At 50.9% G+C, this 20,494-nt stretch overlaps 2 protein-coding genes across 2 annotated transcripts in view; both read right to left on the bottom strand.

Moving 5' to 3' along the window:
* Nucleotides 1–57: 57 nt before the first annotated feature.
* Nucleotides 58–5,714, bottom strand: LOC121448284 (transmembrane protein 240). Its single transcript, XM_041652171.1, has 4 exons — nucleotides 5,359–5,714; nucleotides 4,968–5,074; nucleotides 860–1,068; nucleotides 58–786 (listed from the first exon to the last, which is right to left on the bottom strand). The coding sequence occupies exons 1-4, from the start codon at nucleotides 5,413–5,415 to the stop codon at nucleotides 638–640; spliced, it is 522 nt and encodes a 173-aa protein (XP_041508105.1). The 5' UTR covers nucleotides 5,416–5,714; the 3' UTR covers nucleotides 58–637.
* Nucleotides 5,715–6,716: 1,002 nt separating this feature from the next.
* The window catches only part of LOC121448789 (RNA polymerase II subunit A C-terminal domain phosphatase SSU72), a 31,991-nt gene continuing 18,213 nt past the window's right edge, over nucleotides 6,717–20,494 (bottom strand). Inside the window, exons 3-5 of the mRNA XM_041652995.1 lie at nucleotides 8,753–8,892; nucleotides 8,247–8,365; nucleotides 6,717–7,018 (exon numbers count right to left, since the gene is read on the bottom strand). Of these exons, the coding sequence (XP_041508929.1) occupies nucleotides 6,917–7,018; nucleotides 8,247–8,365; nucleotides 8,753–8,892 (361 nt within the window). The 3' untranslated portion in view covers nucleotides 6,717–6,916. The remainder of the gene's footprint in view (nucleotides 7,019–8,246; nucleotides 8,366–8,752; nucleotides 8,893–20,494) is intronic.

Here is a 20,494-nt window from a genome sequence, read left to right on the forward strand (position 1 = left end):
TGAAGGAGCCCCCAGTAGCCCCTGGAGTCAGGGGTGATGGAAGAAGCAGAGGCTGGAGCTTTCTGGAGAATTTACTGGCCAGGCAGGGTGGGCTTCACAGTGAGGGCTGGGACACCTGGGGCCACCGCGTCTTTATTGCTGCTGGGGGCCCACCTTTCCAGTCCCACCCTCCAGTCCTCCAGTCCCACACGCCCCATGCACATGCTCCCGTGTGCAGATGGGCGCCGGCCCCTGACAACACCCCTCCCCTCCAGACGGACGGATGGACAACAGGTGCACAGGAAACAGTGGCTTTCAATGAGATGTGGCCTTAGGCTAGCGTGACCCAGGCCATGCCTGTCCCCATTGTGAACCCACCACCCCGGCCCCAGCACCTCTAAAAGCCTGCTTTTGTGTCCTGCTTACTGTGGAAACCAGGTTGCTGTCCCTGAAGCCCAGTGGCCATCCCGACCCCAGCCCCCACCCGACCCCCTTTATAAAAAGAAGAGACAGCACCTTCCACTGGATTTGCCTGCGGGCCACAGCCCAGCTGGCCACAGCCCAGCATACCCTGGGCCTGAGGCCGCAGTCCCGTCTCGCCAGCTGAGCGTCCACGAGGTCCCTTTACATGTGCACAGTAGCCCCAAGTCCCGTGCACTCACAGGTGCCGTGGGCTGGGGTGGCCGTTGTGGTAGACCTTCTGCTTCACGTGCACCATGTTCCCTGTGGGCTCCTCGAAGGGCCTGTGCGGCCGCCGGCCCAGCTCCCGCAGACTGCACAGCTTGGGCAGCCAGGTCCACGAGCCATCTGCAGGGGGACAGGGCAGTCAGGTGGCCGGGCTGGGCCAGAAGTGGTGCCCGCAGCAGCGCGAGGCACTCACCATAGCGCCGACCGGCCCTCCAGGCGCGCACGGCACAGTGCAGGACGCCATCCATCCACACCAGGAACCAGCTGATGCAGAAGCCCAGAAGCAGCCCCAGCATAAGGTCGATCTCCTGCTTGGTCACATTGTCTGTCACAAAGTAGTTCTCAGATGCGTCCACCACCGACTGGTCCCCGTCGTACGGGATCACGTAGTGGATGTGGTGCCTGGGGGCGGCAGGGCGGGCTGGCACCTCTCCTGCCAACCCTGGCCCAGCCTTCCCCAGGTCCGTGCTGGGACCCAAAGTGGATGGCTTGGCTCCTATGGGCCACCCTGGGAAGTTCTCTGAAGCAATCCCTTTGTGCTGAGTTGGGAGGGGAAACAGCACTCCCTCCCCACCTGGCAGAACAGGAGAGTAGGAACAGCTGGGAGGGCTGCTCCACCCAACAGGCCATCCTTCCAAAAGTCCTGTAGCAGGGTTCACATTTACCTACCAAGGTCCCAGCACAGCCCAGTAACCCAGGCCCTCCGGACATGCCTCTTGGCCCCCACAGGCTGCTCTCAGGAGACCACCTACAGGAATGGTGTTCTTGCTCTTCCACAATCTCTGCCTTGGGCTTCTGGCTTTCAGTATCTACCCCGCTGCTCCTTTTTTTGGAGGCTCTGGGAGTCTTTCCTTCCTCACTCATGCCCATCACAGACCCACATGTCTATCGTCCATGTACTGTTCTTATAATGGGCCGTTTTCAGCTCTTCAGGTCCATGCTGGACAGGTTTTAGAGCCTTCTAAGTATAAGCACCCACTCTGGCCCTGGTCTCCCTGCCTCTTTGCTTCCTGTCCTAGATTTCTGAAACTGTCCATTGCTTTCATGCCCTAGACCCTCCCAGCTTGCACCTGAGTTCCAGTATCGTTCCCCCTGGCGGCTGATCCCCCTTTCAGAGATGTCTGAACTTCCAAGAGGAAGTCCTTCTGTCCTGTCTGTCGTTTTAGGTGTCCAACCCCACAAAGCCAGCAGTCCAGATGTCGAGAGTACCATTGGGGTCTTCCTGACAGTGTAAGGGCTGCCCGGGCTTCTGCTATCAGGCTGCTTTTCCTGGTCCACCTACTTCCACAGCCACTAGTGGGTGGGCCTTCTTTCCACTGCCCACCATGTCTGCTAGGAGCTCCAGCTGCCTTCGAGTCTCCACGTGGGCTCTACAGACACCTCAAATACATGCTGAAAATAGCTTCTGGCTTCCTAAACCTGCACCTCTTCCTCCTCTCAGTGAGAGGCTGGAACCTGTGTCTGCCTAGAGTAGACCCTCGGCCTTTTCCCAGATAAAAACTCTTTCCCCTCTTGTACCCATTTGCTGATGTCCCTGGCCCCAGCAGGGGTCACATGGATGCTTCCTCACAGGGGCTGATACCTTTAAACCCAAGCCCAGGTGAGCAGGGAGAGGAAGGGCAGCAGTGACACTCCTCAAGTCCTCTTCTGATCTTCTTAGGAACCCAGGGGCTAACTCTGCCGTCTATAGTTTGGCCAAGCCCCACGGTCAAAGCTTAGGCTGCCAGCCCTCAGCTGGTTTACTGGAGCTACTATGACTGACACCTGGCAGCCATCACTCATCTCATGCACAGCCCCTGTCCATCATCATGATGGATGGACGCTATTGATCCTGGCACAAAAGTATGGCTGCACCAGGCCCTGGGGGCAGAAGTGCTTCCAGACCACGCGGGGGGGGGGGTGTCACAGGCTCTGGTGGGGGCTGGGTCAGCCTGGGCCTCCACATCCTTCCTCTGAACTGCCCCCAATATGTAGCTGTTCCAGGAAAAGAAACATGAAGAAGCTACCAAGGAAGCAAGAAGAAACCTAGATAGCCTACAAGTAGGCCAAGGTGGGGTCCCAGACAACCCAGGGCCTCAGGAGTCCAGGGGTTAGAGGTTATGACCTGTGCCTTTACAGTTAGCGTGGGTATCTACAATTGCCTGACTCCTCCCGATCCCACACCAAGTCCCTGAAGGCAGGGGCATAGGTCTTCTGAACGAAAGCAGGATGAATGTCTGTGATATGTACATACATGTGTCCTACCTTCATGACACATGCTGCCATGTGTCCACTCGTGGTCACTGCGTGTCCAGTATACACGCTGTCCGCATGCACAGGACATGGCGTGTATACTGCGGACATGGGCCCCACAAGCCCCACACCCATGCACTGTGCACAGTTCGGGTATGAGCATGGTGCGTCACACACAGATGCACATTCACCGAGCTCTGAACCAGCCACCCTCTCTCTGTGGGATGCTGTCATGTGCATGGATCTGTATGTACACACAAAGGTTGCCTGCTGGCGTGCTTTGCTCAGAACATTAGTTTACATATATGTTCTCTGTCTAAAATTCTGCATAGTCATGTACAAGGCAGACACATGTGTACAGTTATTCTGCAAAGTATGTACACACAGGCAAACTGCTGACACCACGTGTGTACATGTATGTGCACAGATAACCCGTTTGCAAACTAATCTGCTGCCACTGCACCCACGCTGAGATGTTCTGACATGTTCCCTGAGCACACTGAACTGTATATTGTTTTATATACATGTACTTTACATACACATATATGTAACCAATATACAAAAGTGCTTTGTACAACGAATTTACATACCCTGTATGTAGAGTTGTGTACAAAGCACATACATGTAGAGAGACACACGCAGAAACACTGTCCACAGGAGGATGTGGCTCTCCACATTTTTGCACACACAGGCCTCTCTCCATGTTCCACTCTACAGGTGTCTGTTTACATGAGTCCACACGTACTCTGGCTGCTACATGAGATGCACATATGTAACCTGTGTAAATGTGCTCTAAGAACACACCCTCTGTGCTCAGGTAAACCATTCAGTGTGCTGTCGTGGACAGTGCTGAACCAAACACGCTGTAACAGCCCCCATATGTCGTGTCCATTCCCAGTGTTCATGGGTCCAGTGACTGGGCCCAGGATGTGGACTCTGTCTTGGGGAGGTTTGGGACTCACCTACAGACATGCCCTGGGAACCTCATGTCTTTTCTGAGCCCTCCTGATATACCAAAGATGGAGGACAGGGCTTTCTGGGAATGTGTGGCCACACGGCAAATTTTCCTACCATGTCCAACGCATGTGAGTGCGTGTACGCGTGTACATCCCTTTCTGCTTGCTGTAATGCCTGTGATCTGCCGCATACTTGCCTGTTCCTGTAACCATATAAGCTCTTAGGAGACATGCACCTACCCTAGGCCCTGTGTATGCAGACTTCTGGAAGCGTGGGTTGGGGTGAGGAAGTCAGGTTCTATGATTCTAGCCCCACTCTTTCCTAGTTGTGTAACCTCGGTCCACGTCCTCCTGGTCTGCCCCGCGGGGACAACGGTTATCGCATGAGGGCATCTCTGGGATGAGTGCATGCGGATGTGAGTGCGCTGTGTACGCACATGTATATGCACAGACAGTACACACATGCGCGGCTCATGAGAAGATGTTTATTTCATACATGGACGTACAAACATGCAAGGCCAGAAGACTTTATCACTACACATGCACCGAAGGGGGGGTCCCTGAAGGGTGTGGTGGGTCTCACTGTGACCTTGAACAAACCCCAGTCTACTTCAGTTCCTCCCTACACGTGACCAGTTGTGGCAGGTGTTCCTTAAGGTAGGCCCTTTCTGTCTTGACCTCCTGCACTCGCCTGCCGTGGACACAGAGGACCCAAGAGGAAGACTTGGGTCATAGGCAAGACTACTGTCCCGGGCTTAACCAGCTTCCTGTCTTCCACTGTGGGCACCACTCAGGGCTGCTGCTCTCAGGCCTCCAGGCCCTGAACTAGGAGGCTCCATGGCCCAAAATGCCACCACCAGGCAGCCTTTTCTCTAAAGGAACTGGAGGAAAGGGTCCCTAACAGACTCAGTCATGCTTCCTTTCCCAGAGAGACAGCTGGCTGATCTGGGGTTCCCGTTGGCAACCCCTCCCCCAGCACCTGGCGGGCAGAAGCGGCCCCCACCATTCAGCTCTGGGCTCTGCGGCCCAGCCTGCTCCCGGCTCACCGGCCGAACGGGGCCCGCTGCACAAGTGTGATCACGCGTGTAGTGCCTAGAGCCGGGGCGCACTCACCGGCCACAGTTGCAGTGGCAGACGCGGTCCTCGCCCCGCAGGTGCGGGAGGATGTAGTTATGGAATCGGTCCAGCAGCGCGTTCATGTCCATCAAGCACGCGATGGCCTGGAAGAGCCCATGACCGGTCAGGGCGAGGAGTGGGCCGGGCCGAAGAGGGTGCAGAGTGGGAGCGTCGGGCTGCCGGGGTTGGTTGGGTGGGTGGGCGGGCGGGTGGGGAAGCGCAGGGCAGCCGGGGCGAGGGCTGCGCAGGGTAGCAGCGAGGGTAGCGCAGGGCAAGCCGCGGAGGGCAGCGCAGGCCGCGCGGGCCGGTAAACAAGGAAGCGAGGTGGGGAAGGCGCGCGCGCGGGCGGCAGAAGCAGGGGGTGCGCGCGGGAAGCCCCTCCGCTCACCATCACGATCGACGCCCCCAGAATCATGAAGATCATGGTGTTCGCACTCATGGACATCGGGCGGGGCCGGGCCGGGCCGGAGCGCCGCCCCCCGGCCCCGGTGCCCCTCCCGGCCCCGGCCCGATGCTGAGCCCGCGCCGCCTCCGCAGAGGTCAGCGCTCGCGCGCCGGGCCGCCGCGGGCCCCGGGGGCAGGCGCGGTCACAGGCAGCTGAGGTGTGGGGGCTGCTGTAGGGTCGCTCGCTCGCCGCCCGTCGCTGGCCGCGCTCCGCTCCGCCCTCCGGTGCTCCCAGTGCCCGGCTCCCTGCGGTCGGCTCGGCGGCCCCCGCCCTCCTCCCCCTTCCCTCCTCCAGGCTTCTCCCTCCCTCCTTTTCTTCCTCACTATCTCCTCCCTCCTCCTTCTGCCTCCGCCTTTGGGGAGGGACTTCGCCGCCCCGCGCCAGCATCCAGGGTCGAGGTTCTCCACTCCTATCCTTGCGACGCAGGCCCAGACCCCTCCCCTCCGGTCTCGGCTCCACATTCTGCCCCATCTCATCCGATCTCCTTGCCCAGTGCCACGCTGAACTCTTTTTGGCCTGGACCGGGTGGTCGTTTCTGCTCTACTTCTCCAAGTAAGGCCCCTCCTCTTGGGCCCCCTGGTTCCAGTGATGGGTAGGAAGGTCGGCACCCAGCCTCCTCCAGCAAGAAAATGCCATCGGGGGAGGGGCCTGCAAGGTCAGAGGAACCAGGGACTGTGACTACTGGACCAGAGGTAGGAGGGCAAGAGATACGGAGTAGGCCAGAGCATCCCAGAGCATCGTGGCAGTGGTGGGAAAGGCTAGCAGGCTTCTGGGAAGGAAGGGGTGCTGGACAGTAGCCCGAAACTAGCAGCTTAGTGTCTAGCGTACTGTTTGTTGTGGCTGCCTTGCTTGTCCGGTCCACAGAGCTGACAGTGTAAGAACCAACCCTGCCCTGTGTGATGGAAGCAAGAGAGGACAGCTGACCTCCATCCCTAAGTACAAACCCCACTGTGCATTGTGTCCAAAGGTTCCAACTGGAGGGGCCCGGTATCCTGGTGTCTTACAGCCCGGGGCCTGTGTAATCTTTCTGTCAAAGGATGGTCTCAGATATGTCACAGGGCTGTACTTAAGGGCCCTGGGTACCTCTTCTGCAGGGATTCAGGCCAGGAATTCAGGTCCTGAATTTTGCGGTGATTCCAAGTCCCCGTCTCATCCCCTGCTCCCCGCCATCCCCACCCTGTCCCATCCCCCACCCTCCCAGCCAATAAGGCAGTCTATTGTTTTATTTCGGATTTTTTGTACAATCCAGCAGTGGAGAGCAAAGGGGTAGGAAGGCCAACACAGACACTTGCTGTAGGCTGTACAGTAAACCGTCTTTACTTCTTTTGGTTAAAAACAATGGATTTCAATCTGGCATTTCTGTGTGCTTCTCATTCCATATGTACAGTACACTGGCGACGTACACCTAGCAGTATAAACAAATATCGGAAGAGAAAACACACTGAAAAAGTGGCTCCAAAGGCGGCTGTGCAAGTCAGGACGTGCACGGTCCACGAGTGTCTCAGTAGAAGCAGACAGTGTGCAGAAAGGCCCGGCCACTCTTCTCCTCAAACTCCTGCAGCAGCTCATCGATCTCGTTCTCCATATCCTCAGTGTGCTGGATCTGGGGAAAGCAGAGCCTTGAGTGACACTCGGGAAGTGTGACACGCCCTCCCTCCCCTGCCCTGGGCTGCATCTCCCTCCTGCAGTGGGGACAGTCTCAGGATAGTGTCCTCAGGGTCATCCCAAAGGCCCCTTCCTGGCAGTCCCTGCTTTGATAATGGGCTCCAGACCTGCACAATGGCCACTGTAGTACCCCCATATTGGGAATGCTAGATTCAAAGGAAGGACTGGACCCCGAGGCTGGGATTCAAGCTCTGCCCTCAGGCATCACAGGTTTATGGAAGCCTCATCAGCCAGCGCCACCCCAACCCTGCGATGAGTGAAGCGAGGGGCATGAAGAAGCAGGCATCTTCCTAGAACTGTCCAGCAGAGGCCGACCATGCCTTGTGATGGAGCAGCCTGTGCCCTGCAGCAGGCTAGCGCACATCTGGCCTCTACTCCCAGACACCAACAGCTTCTCCTGGTAGTGAAAACCTACAAAGGTGGCCAGGCATTGCCAGCAGGCCTTTAACACTTTGAGGCAGGCTGGCTGCTGACCACACTGCCCTGCATGGCTACACAGTCTCTCAGGCTTTATCAGCCAAACCATGAGCTCAACTGCTAGAACTTGAGCAGGGACTGAAAGTGGAAGCTGGGCTGAATTCAACAGGAATGTGGATCCCCATACCAACTTCCCCATCAGCCTCTACTTGGGAAGCCAAGAGGACTTCAACTCTGGCACTGCCAGCTAAACTAAACAAATTCTCAAGGGTGAAAGGCGGGACAAGGCACATGGCTCCTCCCACAATGTCCCTCCACAGCATCACCCCTCCACACAGCAGGTGCACAGCCCAGGGGTCTTCAGAGGATAAATATCTAGACAAATATCAGGCAAAAGTACACAAAATATCCCTATACTGTGAATGTTCCTCTGGGAGCCTCCAGACCCATCTCTGACAATACCAGGTGAGCTCTGCACCAGAGGAAGAGGTGAACTGTCAGTCATTTCTTCCCGAAGAGAGGCCTATGACCTGGAGATGTCATTCATCACGTCTACCAACAACAGACGCATTGGGATGGGCTCTCAAGCCAACGTCACTGTTAACCTCCTGGAATGTGCACTTGGTCTTTATTTGAAATTTAGTTTTAACCAGGATGTGAAAATAAGTTGCTAGTGATGAGAGGTCCCCTCCTCTTGCCCCAACAGCTACTTCCTTGGTAAGGATGCCTGGACCAGGGCTCAGACTCACACACTGGCAGAGCTCGCAGATGAGGAAGGCCCCAAGGGTGGCCTCTTCATGGTTGTCCTGGATGTCCACGTTGACCACATGCACTGGCTGGCAGGTCTCCTGTTCTCTGGAATTCAGATCTGATTCGAAAGAGACACAATATTACTAGGCATTGGGTAACAGATGTGTCCATGTTCAGCTCTCGCTGTGCCTGCCCCTGAACTCTGGACTGTAACTCAAGGACTGAGCATCCAAGCTCCAGAAACTAAGGACAGACCCACAATGCAGGCTCAGTGAAGAAGCCTAGGAAAACAGCATACTCCACTCCAGGCCATTCTATGCCACCCACGCTGGCACCAACAGCAGTTTCTATAAAATGGCAGGCCCAATAAATACGCGACGCTGCGCTGAAGGCCACAGGCTCACAACAACATACAGGAACCTGTCCTCTGCTGACTCCTCACAGGCCGTCCTCCAGATGTCCATGTGGGTCAGAGGATGAGGGCGGGGTCCTGTACATCACTCACCTTCGACAACCTGGTCATAGACTCTCTCTTCACAAGTGAGGATCAGGTCAAACAGGTCCTTGCAGTTCTGGAACCGTTCTGGCCGGGGCTTGATCCTTTTGTTTCTGTCCAGCATATGCAAAATCCCATTCTGTGTATAGCTGAACACCAGAGTCAAGGAGCTTTGGATAAATGATTGTTCACTAACCTAGATCTGCCTGTAAATAAATGGTCTCCCTGCCTCTTAGGGTTCCAAGTTGGCTCTTGTCAATATCACAGCTCTAGGCCTTAGCATAGGCTGGGTAACCACTGCCCCACGACAGCAAGGTACTGACTTCTTGGGGGTCATGATTTCTATGAGACCCAAATCTGCTCAAGGTAGCCGTGGTCATTCTGATCAGGCAGAAAGCAGAGGCATTTCTGGTCTCCTCTCATGACAGTGGCCTTTTCCTCTATCATACTGACCACAGCTCTGATCTATGCATTTGTTCCCTCTCAAAACACAAAGACAACGCTGCCGGGAAACCAAACCAATCCAGCTAAGCTACAGCAGGGAGAAAATCTGGGAAAATCCACAGAATTGCCCCCACCTCCCAGAGACCAGGTTTCTCTGTACAGTCCTGGAACTTGCTCTGTAGACCAGGCTGGCCTTGAACTCAACTCAGAGATCCACCTGCCTCTGCCACCACACCCAGATTCCACCAAATTTCTCAAAACTCAGCAGCAGAAATGTCCGGAAGCACCCCACTGGTGATGGTCCAGGAGGGACAAGTCTGGTTCAGCTGAAAGCAGGGAAACTGCCAGTTGAACCCAAAGGGCAATCCAGATGGCACCTCCATGTTCAGGCCCATCAGCTGGGGTAGAAGCCGGGAGTCACTGCCTTTGGGGCCTTTGAGGTTGTGCCACCCTATCCCTCAGATAGTTCCTGGAGTGAGCTGCTCTGGACACTTAGAAACAAGCATCTGTTTTAGGGAAACAGAAAGGCTCTCCTATCATGGGGCCTGGGGACTGACCTCGGGTTACCAGGCTCGAGGACAGGTACCCTTACCCCGAGTCATCTTCCTAACATTTCAACTTATCTAAGCAAGTCCATGGTGCTTTTAAAACTAGTCCCTGCATTCTGGACTGGAAAGGCCGCTTTTAGACCACATTTAGGGGGCCAATCTAAACAGTTTAACTTGAAGACACCTGGCCACGAGCTGCCAGGCAGCCCCACTCCTTGCATCATCAGCTGAGCCTCCCTTCCTGCTTCCCTGCTGCCTACAACAAGAGCTGCGTCCAAGCTTAGAGCCCTTCAAGGTCCCGGGGTGGGGGTGGGGGTGGGGGAGGCGAGTTTAAGACCAAACCCAGTGGCTGGTACTTCTGGGATAGAGACAGGGAGCAGGGGAGTAGACCTTTTGGAAAGGAATCCAATCAGGATCCAGATACTTAAATTTAGCACTGACCCCAAGGAAAAGCTGGACAAAGTCACACAGAGACAGCTAAGGATAGTGGGAAACACCACTTTGCATCCCCACTATCAGAGTCAGGCCCCCAAAATGCTCCAAGAACTACAGTCACAGGATGGCCCTGCCTGGGAATGACTTTTAAGTGACCACCCTCAAGTGAAGAGCACTCTGTGTAATGGAGGTTGGGAAACAATCATGCTAGCACCTCATCTGAACTTGACAATTTAGGGGGCGGGGCAGGATTTGAGAAAGAGTTTCTCTGTGTAGTCCTGGCTGTCCAGGAACTTGCTCCGTAGATCAGGCTGGCCTCAAACTCAAGAGATCTGCCTGCCTGTTTCCTGAGTGCTGGGATTAAAGGCGGGTGATACCACCTCCTAGCAAATTGGACACTTCTCACAAACCCCAACAACCATCCAAACACTAGCTTAGAGACCAGGCTAGGATACGTAGGTGGACATAGTAGATAGGGCCAGCCTTCTCAGGATCCCCTATCCTTGTTACTGTTTTTGATGACCTCATTGAACAGCCAGTTAGCTGGAAAACTTCAAGAGTCCCAAGCTTAAGAAAGTCTTGGGCTAACTCTCACTTGGCCAAGCCCTGGGCTAACCCAGCAAAGCTTCCGAGGAGTTGGCGGCACAGTGTTAAGCTGATTGTGCTCTTTGGTTCTAATCAGCAGTCACTGGAGTGAGATTCCTGGAAGCTGAGGTTGTGCTGTGGCCAGGACTTAATCTATGTGCAATGAACCAACAGTGACAATGGCTGGGGTGTGCCGTGGCCCACCGTGGATGGACTTAATCCACGTGCAATGAGTCAATAGTGACAATGGCTGGGGTGTGCCGTGGCCCACCGTGGATGGACTTAATCCACATGCAATGAGTCAATAGTGACAATGGCTGGGGTGTGCCGTGGCCCACCATGGATGGACTTAATCTATGTGCAATGAACCAACAGTGACAATGGCTGGGGTGTGCCGTGGCCCACCGTGGATGGACTTAATCCATGTGCAATGAGCCAACAGTGACAGTGGCTGACTTTCTCTTGAATGAAGAGCCACTCCCACCCGACCCTGGAAGCCCAGACCTGTCCCTGCTGGCTTTCTGAGGAGCATCCCCCAGAGAGTGAAGGCGGGGAACAGGGCCCATACAGGGTTCACACTGAGGGCCCCAGGACCTGGGATATTGAAGTACAATTCAATATCATTTAAAAACTTCTGGATTTACCAAACAATTCAAACTCCTCTCCTTGCAGGGCACACAGTTTCTCAATACTAAGTGATAGGACAGGATGGACAGAGGAGAACAGGAGCACTGGAGCTGGGATTCCTGGTGGACGGCTCTAATTCTAGCACTCAGGAGGCAAAGGGAAGAGGATCAGGAGGTCAACTTGAGCTACACAAGGCTGAGGGAAGCCTAGGTTATACGAAACCTTGTCTCATAAGAGAAAGAGGCTAAGGAGAAGGCTTAGCAGTCGAGAGAGCTTCCTACCCTTCCAGAATCACATTCAGTTTACAGCCCTCCTCTAATACCAGCTTCAGGAGCTAATGCTCCCCCGCCCCAAACCTACAGACAGGGTTTCTCTGTACAGCCCTGGCTATCTTGGAACTCGCTCTGTACACCAGACTGGCCTCAAACTCAGAGATCTGCCTACCCCTAAGATTGGGATTAAAGATGTGCACCACCACTACATAGCCTAATGGCCTCTTCTGGTCTTTCTAGGTACCCACATCCATTAAAGAGAGAAAGAGAGAGAGAGAGAGAGAGAGAGAGAGAGAGAGAGAGAGAGAGGAGAGAGAAAGAAAGAATCTTGACTACAATTTAAAATGGTGGATTATGAACTGCCGTTTAGTTCAAACCTGCTGCCTGAGGAGGGCTGGCCCCTTGGGGACCTGCTTCCAGGATCCTGCAACATATTCCTGAGTAGTTGCTCCTGGGAATGGATACAGTCATCCACTTGTAAATTAAGATTACACAGGTATAGTACTAGTCATGTCTTCACTAGTTAAGCAATCATCCAAAGAGGGCTATTTCCACAACCAACTTCATGGACACCGAGTATGGACTCTTACCTTCCTATCAAGTGGGAGCAGAACCAGACATCTTTAGCTACTCCCAAAGGGATGCTTTTGGCCTCCCCAGAGCACAGAGCTTTTGGCAGAACATCCTATGAAGAAAGGCCAGACCCACAGGCAGGTCAAGTTCAACACAGGACAAGCTTTGTGCTCTTTTCTGTGCCCAGCCACCCTGGAGAAAGGGAAAGTGTGCACAACAGCCAGTCCAGGGCACATAGCTCTGCCACCCTGCTTCACTAATTCTATGAAATGCCTGCATCTGTGGCTAAGAGGTACACAGACCCTCAGGACCCCACAGCAATGGGGCCTCTCACTACCTCTCAAGAACCTACTTCAGGCTGAACTTCCTGGTCTGAGTCGGGCCCATGCTACTACTACCATGGATAAATCTTTAACAGACCCCTCAAACACAGGTTTCACCCATCCTGCTGCTCAGAAGTTAACCAAAGGGCCAGCACAATCAGTCCTCCTGTCTCCAGAAACATAACCAACCACATTCAAGACAAGCCTGACTCAGAACTTACGGCAATGTTCCCTAAGACAGGGATTGGGTGGAAACAAAGAACTCTGAGGGGCTCTCAACCTTGCTGCCTTCACCACTGTCCTAACCTAACACCCACAGGTCAGACACAGCCTCCACTCAGGCAGAGGGGCAGCTGCAGGACTCCCAGCCCGAAAGAAGCCACAGAAAGCAGGTATTGGAAATGCCGAGGCTGTATACTGAGTTCCTATCCTAAAACCAAACAGCCGCCATCAAGGCTAACGTACTTCAGGTGAATTAATGAAATCAGTTTGACCAGCAGCTACACATCTTGAACAGATCACCCTCCTCTCAAGAGTGCTTACTGAACACTAACAAATCTTTGAGTTTAATATCAAGCCGGACAGCACTAGGGAGGCAGAGACAGGCAGATCTCTGTGAGTTCGAGGTCAGCCTGGTCTACAAGAGCTATTCCAGGACAGCCAGGGCTGTTACAGAGAAATCCTGTCTAGAAAAACAAGTTTAGTATCAACGTAAGAGCCCATGACTTTAAGTGTATGCCATTTATCTACCACCATCCTTTAAAATTACAACTTTTCTGCATATCTATGTGTGCATATGAGAATGCAGGCTGGAACACCACCTCGGCTGCTGTTGCCTGTTTGCTTCTTTACAGGATCTCGGCTACCACCGGCCAGAAACCAGGCTAGGCTGGCTAGCCAGTAAGTCCTAAGGATCCACCAGCCTAAGTATTACAAGAATACCTCAGTCAGCTTTTATTATGTGGATCCCAGGGCTTGAACTCAAGTCCTCAAACATTGTACTGGTGGCTATCACTGCAGCTCCCCAAGTTCTGAGACAGCATCTTACTGTGTAGCCCACAATGACCTCCAATGTCATATCTTGCCTCAACCTCCCAAATGCACCATCATACTCAACCACAAACACAAATGTAAAGTCTGTGGCTGCAGGTCTGTGCCAAACGACCTCCTTCATGTACCTGTCTTCCCAGGCTGGGCCAGAGACTCTGTGACTACTTGTTCATCTCAAAATTATTTTACTTCCTTTTTGCTGTTTTTTAAGACAGGTTCTCTCTGAGTAGCCCCAGGTGTCTTGGAACTCACTCTGTGTAACAGGCTGGCCTTGAGCTCAGAGAACCTCCCGCCAATGTTTCCCAAGTGCTGGGGTTAAAGGCTTGTGCCACCACCACAACCTGAAATTACTTTATTTGTAACCTCCAGTTAAATTTGGTTTAAAATAAGGTACAAAGCACAATTTTTGTTTTGTTTCGTTCTGTTTCTGAGACAGGCACTCTCTGCAGTAGATCAGGCTGGCCTCTGGCCTTTTGTGTGCTAGTATTAAAGGCAGGTGCTGCTAACACCACCGCCCACCCTACTTAACACGGTATGTACCTGCCTACACGTACTGGAGCATGGGTCACAGTATACATGCACGTGTAAAGATCAGAGGACAACTTGTGTGAGCCAGTTCTTTCCTTCCGGGATGGATCTGGGGCATAGCACACAGTTGTCGGGAGTGGCAGCAACTATCTTGTTAAGCTATCTGGCTGGCCCCATGACTAAGTTTTAATAAATCTTCTAGCCCAGTGGTTCTCAATCTTCTTAATGCTGCAACTCTTTAATACAGGTTCCTCATGTTGTGGTGACCCCAATCACGAAATTATTTCATTAGTTATGCTTCTTCATAACTAATTTTGCTGGAGAGATGGCTCAGAGGTTAAGAGCACTGGCTGCTCTTTCAGGGGTCCTGAGTTCAATTCCCAGCACCCACATGGTAGCTCACAACCATCTGTAATGAGATCCGGTCCTCTCTTCTGGTATACAGGCATACATGCAGGCAGAACACTGTATCCATAATAAATAAATCTTTAAAATAAATTAACTATAATTATATTACTGTTATAAATCGTAATGTAAATAACTGATATGCAGGATATCTGATACGTAACCCACAAAGGGGTGATGACTCACAGGTGAGAACCACTGTTCTAGGGCTTAAGTGTCTACATCATCGAATTTACTAGGCTTCATCAAACTCAAAACTCATGAACAATAATCATCAGAAAAAGGTTGGGAACTTGATGCCATGAGACAATGCTCACTATTGTGTCCTGACATAAGGGAAATGGAGACTTTGGCACGGTTTCAGGCTTGTTAAATGAATGCCTGGAACCCTGACAATGACGGCGGCTTTCTCTAGACCCCAGATTCGTATGTTCAGTGCAGATCTGATAGCAAGTTCAATGTCCCGCACGCAGCATCCTGTAAACAATGCTGCTCAGGGACTAATGGCTGGAGGAAATTCGAACAGCACCACTGTGCAACCAAAGGGGGTTACTTGGTTAGAAAAGGAAAAAACTTCAGTAAATATTCATTCCAAGCAGTCAGGCTAAAAATGTCAGGTATCCTAGGTCATGGTCTGGGAGTTGAATGTCCCGCAGGCAAAGATGGCAGAACAAAGGCCAAACCAGAGCCGCTATTAACAGCTTTCAAAAAATTGCAAGTGATGGCAAAACCAGTAGATCAAATGGAAAGCAGGGTTGCTTGGATACATTCTGTAGGCTACTGCATCAAAGTCTACCTCCTGGAATGAACCCTAAGATAGTTAACACCTGACGCAGGACAGCGAATGGAGAGGGGGCACCGAGTCTAGAGGCCTGAGGTAGCCAGGGTGCTGCCTAACTGGGCACTGATGACCCTTGAACAAGAGCAGAGAGAAATGCAATTACAGAGAAGCAATGATGTACTGAGATTTCTTTCAGTGGACAAGGCGGAATATAGGCACATAAAGGGACAAAGACTGTGGGGGCACCCATACCCTAGTAAGGCTGCATTGCATACCTGCCCATAAAGAACCTACTGAGGTCCCTTGGAACCCACAGTACCACTATAAACACAGTTTTTCTTTCTTTCTTTTTTTCTTTTGGTGTGTGTATGTGTGCTAATGATATTTTTCTTTCTTTAGGGTAATGGTAAGCCTAGAAATAGCAAAACGTCAGGACAGGGTCCGGCTACCCGCACCCACCCCACCACATACACACTGAGTATCTCTGCAAATCGGTTACACCTCCACTCCTCAGTGTTGCACCAGGAGAAACTGTTCATTCTTTTTTTTTTTTTTTTTTTTTGATTTTTCGAGACAGGGTTTCTCCATAGCTTTTTGGTTCCTGTCCTGGAACTAGCTCTTGTAGACCAGGCTGGCCTCGAACTCACAGAGATCCGCCTGCCTCTGCCTCCGAGTGCTGGGATTAAAGGCGTGCGCCACCACTGCCCGGCGAAACTGTTCATTCTTAAGAGGTCAAGTGCTCAGCTCCATCTTGCATTTCCTGAATGGAATACTGGCTGCTCAACCACACCTGCGCCCTTCTTGAAGAAGGCACTGAGAAGCGTGCTCTTCTAGACTCTCTGGATATGCCCTAAGGAACCCAGAGAAGTCTTATTTCAAGGGACAACCTCAAGAAGGTGATGAACTCAGTGTCCACAGGAGAAAGGCCAGGCACTTTACATCCAGATATTTGAATGGCCACGGCAACTACGCTGGCCAATCAGTTTTGATAAACCTCTGATTACTGAGAAGCAGGCAAATATCCTTCGGCCATAACACCACGTCAGACCTGCTGTAGAACATATGAGATACAATCAATAATTTAGCAAAATTGGATGAGTTATTCCTTTGGGAACTGGTACCTGGCTTGGGACATACTTGTGACAACACACACCATTTTTAAAAACTCTTCACCAAAAAAAATAATTAATTAAGATAAAGCCAAGTGGTGGAGGTGGTGCATGCCTTTAATCCTAAGACTTGGGAGACAGAGGCAGGTGGATCTCTCTGAGTTCGAGGCTATCCTGATCTACAGATCAAGTTCCAAGACAGGTTCCAAAGCTACAGAGAAGCCCTGTCTCCAAAAACCAAAACCAAACAAACAAAAAACTCTTTTAAAAGTTCAGTGAGCAGGATCTGGAGAGACGGGTCAGAGGTTAAGAGCACTGGCTGCTCTTCCAGAGGTCCTGAGCTTAATCCCCAGCAGTGACATGGTGTCTTCCAACACTTAATGGAATCTGATGTACTCCACTGGCATTCAGGTGTACATGGAGTCAGAGCATCCAAATAAATAAATAAATAAATAAATAAATATTTAAAATATAAGATAAGGAAAAAATACAGCTACCAACCACATGAAAATGAAGAGCAAACAAGTGAAAATCATTGCCAAGCTTTGTCTGCGAGACGGCACCATAGTCCACAGGAGGAAGCACTGCTCAGAACCCAGAACCGCTGTGTCTGCACAGCAGGGTGCACTCTGAGGAGTCAGAAGTTCCCATCCTAAACTCAGTGAGAACAAAAGAAACATTCACTTCACCTGCAACTAGAGATTAGTAAAACCTCATCGAAATACATATATCCAGCAACTCTCACTGGTTTAAGCTGACAAGGCAATGGTGTGGAGGGCTACAGAGGAAAGAAGGACACACCCACAGGCTGGATTGACGGGACTGTGTCACAGCAACTTTCATATCATGAGGAAACATCTGAAAGAGCAACCTGGCAAAGAAACAGGGCTCCGAGTTAGAGATGTCACTCAATGCTGGAGGCAGGGGAATGCAGTAGAGACTTGTATAAGGTATAATCCCAACAGGCAGGGGAATGCAGTAGAGACTTGTATAAGGTATAATCCCAACAGGCAGGGGAATGCAGTAGAGACTCATATAAGGTATAATCCCAACAGGCAGGGGAATGCAGTAGAGACTCATATAAGGTATAATCCCAACAGGCAGGGGAATGCAGTAGAGACTCATATAAGGTATAATCCCAACAGGCAGGGGAATGCAGTAGAGACTTGTATAAGGTATAATCCCAACAGGCAGGGGAATGCAGTAGAGACTCATATAAGGTATAATCCCAACAGGCAGGGGAATGCAGTAGAGACTTGTATAAGGTATAATCCCAACAGGCAGGGGAATGCAGTAGAGACTCATATAAGGTATAATCCCAACAGGCAGGGGAATGCAGTAGAGACTCATATAAGGTATAATCCCAACAGGCAGGGGAATGCAGTAGAGACTTGTATAAGGTATAATCCCAACAGGCAGCTAAGGGAACTTGTTGCCTTTCAGAGGACCTGAACTTGACTATTGGCACCCACACAGTGGCACACAACAGTTCATCAATACCAGTTCCGGAGATGTGATGCCGCCTTCTAACCTCCGCAGGCACCAAGCATACATGTTGTGCACAGACAAACAATCCACCAAAACACTCACATACATTAAAAAATAAATAAATAATTTCAAAGGAAAAAAAACATAATTCCAGGACATGCTGCCTGTAACCTACTTCTAAAAGCCCCTTCACCTCCCAATTTTGCCAGTATTATGAACTCAAAGGATCAATTAGGTCATAGTCCTCACAATCTCCGAAGTCTTGGCTGTTGAGATGCCTCAGTGGGTAAAGAACTTCATATACAAGCCCAAGAACCCACGTTCAGCCCCTGAACCCACAGAGACGTGAGGAGAGACATGGTTTCCATAGTTGTCCTCTAACGTCTACATGCATGTCGTAGCATATGTGCACCATGCTCATACATCAAAAACAATAATAAAATTATAAATTAAAAAGAAACACTCTCAGACATATCCAGAGCTGTTTTTACTAATCTCCTAGATGTGGCTCATCCAATCAATCTGACGAGATTAACCATACAGCCAAGTCTGATAATTTTCTATCTCAGAAACCATTTTTTTCCTTCTACCCCAAGACCAAAACTAAGGACGAACATTCAATAAATGGATATATAAATAATTATATTTATATATAAACTCAGAAGGTATTGCGACATCCCAAAGATAAACCCAAGTAGCATGCTAGAGGCGACGGAGTCATAGCCCCACACACGCACGGCTCAGCAAAGTTAAAAGCTGAGCAGTGGTGGAACCCAGTGCTGGGAGGCAGAGGCAGGGGATCTCTGTGAGTTTGAGGCCAGCCTGGTCTACAGACAGCCAGGGCCACAAAAAGAACCCCTGTCTCAAAAAAATAAAATAAAATAAATGGAGGGGAAAACAGAAAAGTTAAAAACCACCCTTGTGTAGTGTTATGAACAGCCCATCCATCAGGCAGTGGGTGACAGGAGCAGGGAGTGTTAACCACTGATCTTTTGCTCTGACAGACCTCCTTGTCATTCATTGGTAAGGCTGACAATTCCTCATTAACAAAATCAATTTGCATCACCATAAAAGGTGTTACAGGTTTGCCTACTACTGACAACCAAAACTAATGGGCTCCTCATCATAAACAAACTCACTCCTAAATGACGATTTCAGAGTCTTGTCTTGCTAGCCTTAAATTCAAGCTCAGCCTCCCAAGTACTGAGAAACAGGTGTACAATATCAATTCTCTCATTTTTGGAAGGGGAATGGTCTGTTACTCAGGCAGATCCTGCACTGGTAGGCTCCTCCTAGTGATCCTTCTGCCTCAAGTCTACAGAGAAGCTTAGATAGTAATAATAACCACCATATCTGGTTTTAAAGATATTCTTCATTTGTCTCTAGAGATCAGGTGAACTTAGAAGAATTCCTATCACTCATCTAGGCATGTGCATGTGTTTCCTAACCGTCGGGAATTCTCAAAAAGGCAAATTGTAAAACCACATTGCAGCCTACACGGCTTTATCCAACTGTGAGGGAAGCAGTTGGTTGAGTCTCAGGTCAGCCCCACTCCCTCAGCAAGAACCATCGGTGCGGCCCACGGAGACAATGTGAAGCAAGTTTCAACCCTTCAGGTTCACAATCCCTGACTTAGGACAAGTCAGCTTTCCGATGGCTTGAGAATGGTAAATGTTCAGAAGAAACTGTACTCCTGGGCTGGTGAGACAGTGTAACTAACACTCCTAACACCAGGGTCAACACCAGCTGAGCTCAACTTCCACTCACAACGGCAAACAATGCACACCGCTGAAGTTACCAAGTGTAGATTAGGTAAACGCACTTTTTTTTTGGATTGTTGTTTTTTGGAGACAGGGTTTCTCTGTGTAGCCTTGATTGCCCTGAACTTGCTTTATAGACCAAGCTTGCCTTGAACTCAGAGATCTGTGTGCCTCTGCCTCGGAGTTATGGGATTAAAGGTGTGAGCTATCACCACCATTTGGTAAATGCACTTGTGACTTAACACATTTTATCCAATAGTCTCATCAGCTATAAAAAAAGAAAAACTGAAATGCTTGCCCTGACAGTGCTGAAGCAGGCATGGGCAGTGCATGTGACGGTTCTGCTGGATTTGTTCATACCGGGTTCCATGGTCTAAGTTGATGAGGACGACTGACCAGATCTCATAACAGATGTTTGTGAGCTGGGCGATGGTGGCACACGCCTTTAATCCCAGCACTCGGGAGGCAGAGGCAGGCGGATCTCTGTGAGTTTGAGGCCAGCCTGGACTACAAGAGCTAGTTCCAGGACAGGCTCCAAAGCTACAGAGAAACCCTGTCTCTAAAAAACAAACGAACAAAAAAACCCAAAAAAACAGATGTTTGTGAGCCACCATGTGCTTGCTGGTAACTGAACTCAGGACCTTTGGAAGAAGAGCCACTGCTCTTAACGCCTTAGCCATCTCTCCAGCCCCTCATCACCCATCCCATCAAGAAGTATGTCTAAGGCCAGGTGTCTTTAACCACAAGTCTTTAACCCCAGCATTTCAGAGATAGATGCAAGTATATTCTAAGTATATTCTGTGAGTTCAAGTTCAGCCTGGTC

The sequence above is a fragment of the Microtus oregoni genome, unplaced genomic scaffold (genome assembly GCF_018167655.1).
Source record: "Microtus oregoni isolate MIOR12 unplaced genomic scaffold, Mior012 000005F_ref0000423, whole genome shotgun sequence".
Taxonomy (NCBI): domain Eukaryota; kingdom Metazoa; phylum Chordata; class Mammalia; order Rodentia; family Cricetidae; genus Microtus; species Microtus oregoni.

Excerpts from the sequence above, each read along its gene's own strand:
- LOC121448284 (XM_041652171.1), bottom strand. The coding sequence starts at position 5,415 with ATGTCCATGAGTGCGAACACCATGATCTTCATGATTCTGGGGGCGTCG. Across the intron at positions 1,069-4,967 it reads TGCCACTGCAACTGTGGCCG|GCACCACATCCACTACGTGA; the intron begins GTGAGTGCGCCC and ends TGCCGCCCCCAG. Across the intron at positions 787-859 it reads GAGGGCCGGTCGGCGCTATG|ATGGCTCGTGGACCTGGCTG; the intron begins GTGAGTGCCTCG and ends GTCCCCCTGCAG.